This window comes from Episyrphus balteatus, chromosome 4, assembly GCF_945859705.1.
Source record: "Episyrphus balteatus chromosome 4, idEpiBalt1.1, whole genome shotgun sequence".
Taxonomy (NCBI): domain Eukaryota; kingdom Metazoa; phylum Arthropoda; class Insecta; order Diptera; family Syrphidae; genus Episyrphus; species Episyrphus balteatus.
This window is the reverse complement of record NC_079137.1, coordinates 14,851,369-14,860,802: the sequence shown is the minus strand read 5'-3', so window position 1 is coordinate 14,860,802 and position 9,434 is coordinate 14,851,369. Positions and strand designations below refer to the sequence as shown.

Genomic DNA, 9,434 nt, shown 5'->3' with positions numbered 1-9,434 from the left:
TCTTTTTTTCTGGAAAAAGTTTTTTGGGCCAAAAAAAGTGAGTTTTTCTTTTAATTTGAGTAGACTAAATTAGCACAAATTCACGTCTTGAATATAAGGACTGGTGTTCTTTCAGTCTCGACGATGCGACATCTCAAGATACATATAAGCTTTTTAACTAACAATAGCTGCGTTCCTTTGGAAATATTTATCTACTTTTTAGTACTTAAAACTACTTTGATCTACTTTGCTATACTGAAAAAGTAGTTCAAAGCAGCTTTAAGTACTAAAAAGTAGATAAATATTTTCAAAGGAACGCAGCTAATATCGATATCGACTCTACTTTTGGAAAGTTTTGAATTTAAAGCAACAAAAAAAAATTAAACAGAAAAGTCTCCAATACAAAAACGCTTAAAGAGCTTATATCTGGAGTTCTATTGATCGTATCGTCAAAATTGAGGTCAGGGCTTTATAAACTACAGAGCAGAATGCGGAGTGTCTGGAAAAGTCTTACTAGTTTGCTGTTTAAAGGCCATGCGACGTCATCTCATAGTAAATATGGCACCCTCTATAGGGTGCCATATTTTAATGTACAGCGCAGCTGCTTTGCAACAACTTTATCACGAGAATATAGCCCCATAAATTAGCTTGAAAACTTAAAACTCGACGAAGAAATGAAAAAAAACTACTGGGGTCAATCATTTTCTCAATTCGCCTTTTTATTTCAGATGGCCAGTTATCGCGTTTGTTGCAAACTTGGACGTACATGGCAAAATTTTTAATCACTTAAGTTGTTTTACAAAATAAAAACGACTCATCTCTATCACGAATTCCAAGTGTTTTTGCAATTTTGCAAGCATCAAAGAAAAGAATTCAGACGGTCCAATCGAACGAATAAGACATAAAAAAAAAATACTGTTTGCGTTTCAGACATGTGTAAATCCTCCACAAAGGTGATCAATCAAATGTAAATTTTTTAAATGAAATTTATTTCCAGTATCAACGATCTACATAAATCTAAACTGAAAAAAAAAAAAACAAAACGACTTATATAGTATACAACCTGTTCCGAGAATAGAAGACAGAAGATATTCTAGAGTTGGTAAACATTTATTTTAATATAAATTAATCCACTATGTCCAAAAAGTAAAACTTTTAAAAAGCCATATCTCACTAGGTACATAATTATGTTTTCTTTTTTTTTTCAATTTCAACTTCTTAATTCAATTCTTTATGAAAAATTTAAGACTATTCTTTTAATTATGAAAACACTGACAAAATGATCTATTTATATGTTCTTTCCATGAATGTTGTATTTTTCAAAATCTGGTACAGAAAATACAAACGCTAGACAACCAAATCGGATGAGAGTTCCATGGGTTAGAATAGCTGAACCTTCCCAACAACCCTTAATCATTGGTGGTGGTGGAGCATTGCTACATTTGCATTCGGGTCGAACAGGTCCGGCCATTCTTTTAAAATAAAATGAAATTAAGATAAACAATTGCAATGATATTATAAGATAACAACAACAACTCACCTTGAATTCTCATCGAGAACAACATTTTTACGTTTGATTCCTCTTCGTTTATCGAGAATCTCTTGCACTTTCTTATGCAAATCAATTGTTATATTCTTGTACTGTTTCGCTGGCGAAGGTTCTACCTCTCTAAAGTCACACGTATATAGCTGTCCATTCACCTCAGTGCCATGTTCTGAATAATTTATCAATTCATAATGTTTACTTAAATTATCATAGAATATTGCGGCATGTTTTGGTGAGACCCGCCTGCATTGACCTACATTGTCTAGACACAAATCGCTACCACTGCCTGTACCAACGCTAAAACTTCTATATTCCATGTAAACAGATTCTCTCAAATCGATTTTCGTAAACCATTTGTCTTCTTCCAACAAATTGCCCAACGGTGTGAGAACAGCCCGTGTTCTTATCTGCGACCTGGCAATTTGTGGCTCAAGCCTAATGGCAATTTCTAGTGTCTTCTCTGTGTCAGTTTTTTGTTTTGGTTTGTAGTTCTCATACTTGTCAATATCGGCGAGATTTTTCTCCTCGGTGAACATAATCGACAAACGATGTAAATCTTCGGGACAAAGAATTTGACTGGGCAAAACTGTGGGTGCTTTTTCATTATCACGTATCAGTTCACGAATTCGTTTTGCAGCTGACCTATTTTGGTATTGCACTACCAAGTCAGTATTGTCTGTGATGATTTGTTGTAGGCGCTGGAAGGCAAGTTTCTTAATAATATCCACATCAAGGTACTTAAGTTCATAGTCTATTTTAGCTCCTGTTAGTTCTGTCATTCCCTCACTTGCTTCGTTCTTCTTCTTTTCAGACAATTCATCTGCATCATCAGTGTTACATGAATCGTCATCATCGTCCTCAGAATCAGTCTCGAGGGTTTTGGCCTGCTTTTTCGCAGTCTTTTTCACTGGTTTCTTAACATCTTTTGTGTTGTTCTCTTTATTAGCTGCCGTGTTTTCGGTATTATTTTCAGATTCTTCATCAAAACCTAACAAATCCTCTGAGTTGGTTATGATTTGAACTTCTCGAAGTTTCTCTCTTGCACATTTCATCGCCTCCAATTGCTCTCTGACGCTTTCGGCTACTTTTTGTTTGATATTATCAGATTCGAAGCAAACAGCGTCTGGCAGAGGTGGGGACATTCTCTTGCGACGGTAGACATTGGAACACCGGTAGGCATCGCGAAGTGAGGGGAGAAGTTTGGGTGGATTGTCATAGAGATATTGAATCATTGGTGGTATTTGAATGGCATCCACAAAGCGGGAGCGAGCTAATTTCACTCGAAACGGTGGATTGCGTGTATGAACGCGACGAAAGAATTCAGTTTTAACAACTTCATGATCAAAGGGAGTAGAGAATTTGTTCCACAGCTTAACTCGTTCGGTCGCAGATATACTATCCAACATATGCCAATCCTAAAAAGTCATGAATGTATGGATGAATGGATGTTTGATTTTTCTTGTTAAAAAAAAAAAACTTACAGCAAAAGTCTCTGGATGGTTTGGACACATCCACAATCCAGCAGGTAGAACAGTCATTGGGGGATCAAGGCAATCTTGATGATAAAATAACGAGCAGTAGTCACATGCCACGAGTGGAGCCTTTTTGCAGGATTTTCGACAATAAAAACAAGTTTTTGCTGGCAGGGGCACTAGACCCTGAGAATCTAACTCGTTTGGCTTAGAGTTTCGACGAACACCAGGTTTTTTATTAGTCCCATTCTTAATTGGTTCAACTTTAGGGAAAATTTGTGTGTTAGCGTTAGCATCTAAATGATTGAAGTCAATGGTATAGCGCTCAAATAGCTCAAACTCATTCGCATTTACTCGAAAGCAGTTTTTGAATTTTTTTTTAACATCAAGTTTTTGAAAGTTTTCCAATTTATAGGACCATCTAGGAGACTCCTTTCAACACGAATTAAATGTTAAACTATATATGACACAATTTCGTTGAATATACCTAATTTATGAATAACTGGACGGAATAGCTACAGGACATATTCGTAAACTCTTATGTCCATACTGCACTTAAATGTACGAATTATTTTAGTATCGTCATTAAAAAAGGGAATTTTTACAATCTTTAATAAAATGTCATTCTGCATCTTTTAAATGCAAATTTAATTCTGCAAGAGAATTCTTTAAGAGAAAAGTCAAAAAGCAAACAAAGTGAATTTTTGAAATTGAATGCTGATTGACTTTTTTAAATGGTTTAATTTCAATTTAATCTCAAGGTTCAGTCAAAATTTGGACAATTTATGACTTGAATCCTCCCTAATTGCTCTAAATACTGGAAGAAGTGTCTTTGGCGTACCCACAAGGCTTAATGCTTTGAATTAATTTAATTTTTTGTGTGTACGGTATTATAACACTCTTAAGTATGCTGTATTATTCCTGCGATTGTAACAACGCCGGTCTTATTCATTAGACCCAGATCATAAAAAATTACTCTTCCATATCTGCCTATGCGGAGAGTGTACCTTGGATTCAAATCGTTTCTAATTACCTGATTACTACGCCTCAAACTATTTTAATGGCTCGAAAAGTGAATTTAAGAATCGGACTTGGATTAATCCACTCTTCACGCTTTTAAATAAGTTTCATTTAAAAAGCATGCCATTTGCAACTAAATCTATAAGATTTTCTTCCATTTTTATAGACGATAGTTTAGCAAGTTCAACCGAATTTTTAAAAAAAAGCTTCCGCAAAATAAACCTAGCCAAATAATGAAGTAGAATGTATAACAAAAGGCAGTAGCAATGGCACATTGTGGAAACATTAACGACTTGATTTTAAGCCAGTCATTTTCTGAACGGACACTTAGCTAAACAATTAAAACGAGAGAGAAACATCAGTTACTTTTTAGTCCCTTTCTGATCCTGCCTATATGTATGTAAGTAAGCCTCAGCACGTTGAACATCCGAAAGAAGCAAATGATACTTTATGAGATAGAATTGGAAAGGAGAAGCTCACTAAGTTTAAAAGGGGCTGTTTTCAAGAGTTTTTGGAGATTATTACAAGGTATAACCAACTTTAACAGATCTCCTTTTATGAATTTAGTCTATAAAACTAAACTTATAACGTAACTTACTTCAAACTTACAAAATGCTCTATCACTCTATACCATTAACATAATGTAATCTCGAAAAAATAAAACAAACCTTTATCGTTTCCTGGAAACTGCGTATGAAGCTCAAGTTCTTTAGGCAATTCAAATTGTTTCGGATTTAAAGTGCTCGCCGCTTTGATAAGTTCTTGAAGCGGATTTGGTTTTTTGTTTGCTTCTAGAGCCTTGGCAATCCCCAATGAAACTTTCTCCATTGTAATGGCACTTTTTTCGTTTGCCGTCGTCGTCGTCGATTCGCTTGACACAGAAGTGCGACTACTGCTGCGATTGCGAAGAGAACGTATTTTTGGAGGAATAACCTCAAGATCTGGTGTATTCGGTCGTGATTGTTCCGAATGGTCGGCTCCGAGAAGCTTTTGGCCAGCCGCAGTTCGTTCTACCGAACTGGCTTTTGATGACAACGGCTTGGAAGTCATGCGACAATTGTGACATAGCCATTGTCCACTTGGGATGTCTTCCTCGTTTAGAGGAGGATCGCTAAAAACAATGTTATGTGACGGATATAACGTTTGCAATTCATAGATACTTACTGGCATTGCAAATGAAAACTTGATGGACATCTATCACAACATAAAAGATTACCACCTTCGTTGCAGGCATCGCACGAGTCATGGTTATGTCCACGTCCAGGTCGCCGATAGTACGGATGCTTGGTCACACTTGGCTTTTGTACAACTTTAACATCTTCTTCTGGAGGCGGTGGTTTAATCAAAATTTGGATTTGCTAATAGGAATTCATAACTTTTGTATATTTTTTTCTCTAATGGATATAAAAATAAATTATTACCTCCATAATCGAATTCGATGTGATTGGTTCATGTTCCATTTTTGACATTTTTTGTAATTAGTTTATCACAAATATTCAGAGCTTTTTGTCAATTTTTTAGAGTTTTTTTTCTTGTAATAATTATATATAACAATTGAATAGATAATTAATTAGAAAAATGCTAGGACTTGTTGAAAATATAAGTACGAATTTGGAGGCAATTTACTGTCGCTGTCGTACTGTATTTGTTTTGTATTTTGTTTAATATTTTTTTTTTTTGAAGGAAAATTACCACATAGAATAATATTAAAGATTCTTGACGGTTAGGGAATTTTGTTTTACACCATAATATATTTTTTTAGAAATCCCCTCCAATTGGGCTTTTAAGCAATCTGTCTTTGTCTTTTTCCTTTCTATCATAACTGCTTATTAAAGAAGTACAAGAAAAAACCATCCAATCAAATCAAATCAATTCTGAAGAAAACAAACGCATACATGCATGCGCAAGCATATACACCACCTTTCCTCAAAATTGAAATATCAAAGTTTTTTTTCTGTTTTTTTTTCGACACTGACGTTTGGCTTAAAAGCATAATTATAAGGATATTCCTTCAAACGTCAGTAGTTTGTCTGCTTCTACACGAAGACGCAAAGTTCAAGACGCGCATAAGATCAAGGGAGAAAGAAAGTTCGAAAAAATGAAAAGGAAAATTTCCTACCGTGAGTCTCCGGCTAGTACGCTGCTGATGCGAAACAAAAAATCCCATACAAAAATCGTAAACGAAAAATTTCGTTCAACTTTTCGTTCTGCAGACTGCAGTACGCTGTTCGACACACCGAGATTGAAAAGTTTCCACTTCTTTTTCGCACACAAACAATTGCCGGGGATATTAATTGTGTGCGGAAAAATGACATTTGAGTTTTCTTGCTTCTTTTTGTTGTTCATTTTGTCCTAAGAATAAGAAGTAGATTTTGTCATTGCATGCCATTCTGAGATGCGTGTTTGTTTTTTTTTTTATTTATTTAAGCCTAGTACGCAGCTGAAGCGAAACGAAATAAAATGCACGACTGGGTCGCACGAACTTGCTCTTATGTCGTTTTCTATTGACGAATCTCAGAATGAGATTTGTGAATTTGACAGCTGAAAGGGGGGGTGAAGAGGGGAAATAGTGGACAAATCTCAGATTTCATGATCTATTTGCGTCTTGAGATTCAAAAAAATGACAAAAAAATGAATCTGAGATTCAAGAATCTGATTCTGGATTTTTATCAAGATTCACGCATACAAACACACGCACTTTCACACACACTCCTCTGTTTGACATTTGTCTGAACATTTGTTGTTGTTTTATTTTTTTTATACGCACAGATTTCGCACACAATTACAAAACTAGATTTCATATTCTATTTGAGTGGAAAATCTGAGAATTTTACACACAAATCTCAAAAGTCAATAGAAAACGACATTAGAGTTCAAGTTGCTTAAATATTTAAGACTTTTTATATAGAAACTTGGGAAATGTAGGTACATAGGTATATAAAAACAAAAAAAAAAAAAAATTCATTTCTCAAAAAAATAAAACAATATCTGAAATCAAATCGCCCCACAAAACAAGTATGCAGTTGTATTTGATATATTAAGGTGCATTTTTAGAAAAAAAAATTTCAAAATCGTTAGAGCCGTTTTTTAAAAAACTAATTTTTTATAAATAATTTTTTGAAAAAAAAGTTTAAAAATAAAACTGGTATGCCATTTTGTAGAAATAACTAATCAACATCTAAAAACAAAATTTCAAAAAATTCAATGTCCCGTTTTCGAAAATTTGATTTTCCAAAAAAAAATTTTGAAAATTTTTTTAAAAATCCAAAAATTATTTTTTCAAAATTTTATTTTTGGCTTATATTTATATTTAAATTGTATAAATGCTTTTGTATAAAAAATTTCGTTGAAATACAATAAGTAGTTTTGCAGAAAATCCGATTTGAAAAAAGCGGTCCTATTGCAGGTACCGTTAATAATGATTTTCAAAAAAAAATTTTTCTTTAAAAGATAGATCTTGTTTAAAAACTAACATTTGAATTTTTTTAACAAAATCGTTGGAGCCGTTTTCGTGAAATTAAACTTTTCCGAAATTTTTGTATGACAGGTACCGTTATTTTTGGTCCAAAAAAATTAATTCCAAAAACCCCTCTGGAGAGTCTCCAAAAACTGCAACATAGCAAGTTTGAAGTCAATCGGTCCATCCGTTTAGGCTCTAGTTCCTTATACAGACAGACAGACAGACTGACAGACTGACAGACAGACGGACTTCCGGGACCCACTTTTTTCGCATTGTCTATCATCGTAATGCCATGGAAAAATGTTATCTCAACTTTTTTTTTTGTACGAATGCATAACTTGATATATAGTACCTACCTATATCGCAAGTAAAAATTTGAAGTCTCCGAAATCAACAGCGAACATGTTAACAAAAAAATACCATCGGGTATGATAGCAAAGTAAAAATAATAAAAGTATACAAATAAAGAAATTAAAGAAAAAACATCACAAAATAAGTTCTAAAGCAAAACAAAAATTTAATTTCGTTGTCTTCGTGGAGACCGACGAAAAATTTCGTTTCGCATCAGCAGCGTACTAGGCTTAAGTACGATTCTGATTTGAAATGAAATTTTCCGTCGGTCTCCAGAAGGACAACGGAATGCTTTCCAAATCTCAGCGTAAAAATATTTATGTAAAGTTTGTGATACTCTACATAAATATTGCCAAACAGAAATAGCCCCCCTTCCATTGGAGGTGGTAGTTTACTGATGGATGAGTAGATCTAGTACTACAATTAACACATACACTATTATGATTGTCAACTATCAATTGATAGTTGATAAATACTGAAATTTGGTGTTTTAAAATCTAATTTGGCGGAAAAATGGTCATTTTTTTCAAGGAATTTTTCAATTTCATTTCAAGTAATAACGGATGTCATCATTTTTTGTTTTCAATTTTTTTGCAAATTAGATAATAAGAGATCGAAATTTATTTTTTATCAACTATCATTGAAAATCGTAATAGGGGTGATGATATTCTACCGAGGACATGGGAATGTGTAGTTGTTGTACTAGATGTCTACTCATTAGTAAACGACCACCTCCAATGGAACAGGGCTAATGTTAAAATTTCAAAAGCAAAAAAACATATACAAAAAGGAGAATGGGCATTTTGGACGTTCGGCGGCCATGAATGAAATTAGTATCAAATGAAAGAACTATAGCTTAGCAAAAACTTTTACTAGGTATGGACGTTTCACTGTATTGCATTAAGAACATAAGTAATTGTATTATTAGTATTGCTAATGCATTTTGCAACGTGTCAAGGACAAATTGAATAATATTTTGTTATAAATATAAAATAAGATGCGCTGTCATTTTTCCTAAGCCTGAAGACATAAATCTTGAATATCCAACCAATAGAACTCATAATATAAGGTTTTTAAGCCAACAACTTCGAGATTTTGTTCAAGAGTTTTCAAACTATTCAAACTAATAAAAAATTGAAAAACAAAACTCTCAAAATAGACTCGAAAGTCTTGTTTCAAAAAGCTTCTAGTTTGGGTTCTAATGGTTTAATATTCTAGATAAAGGTGTTTAGACTCGGAGAAAATAACAAACCATCATATTTTGCACTTAAAATACACTCAAGGGCCCAACCCATAGAATCCGTTGCGTCCGTTGCGTCGAAGTTTTAAAATAAAATACACACGTTCTTATGGGAAGCGACCCATAAGCGACGGATCGGACGGAGACGGACTTCCCATAAGAACGTGTGTATTTTATCGAGCTGTCAGTCAAAAACTTCGACGCAACGGACGCAACGGATTCTATGGGTTGGGCCCTTCAAGTTATAACATTGAGACAATCAACAATGAGTGTTTAATGCAAAAATGCATTTTATCCGTTTGTGAAGTACTTCACAAAGATAAAACTTCTGCAAATTCATTACTGGCCGCGTAACGTCCACGTTCC

At 34.0% G+C, this 9,434-nt stretch overlaps 1 protein-coding gene across 1 annotated transcript; it reads right to left on the bottom strand.

Moving 5' to 3' along the window:
* Positions 1-1,052: 1,052 nt before the first annotated feature.
* Positions 1,053-5,679, bottom strand: LOC129918937 (PHD finger protein 12). The gene is made up of 6 exons (XM_055999704.1): positions 5,439-5,679; positions 5,182-5,375; positions 4,686-5,128; positions 3,007-3,260; positions 1,520-2,940; positions 1,053-1,451 (listed from the first exon to the last, which is right to left on the bottom strand). The coding sequence occupies exons 1-6, from the start codon at positions 5,484-5,486 to the stop codon at positions 1,268-1,270; spliced, it is 2,544 nt and encodes an 847-aa protein (XP_055855679.1). The 5' UTR covers positions 5,487-5,679; the 3' UTR covers positions 1,053-1,267.
* Between the last annotated feature and the right edge of the window lie 3,755 nt (positions 5,680-9,434).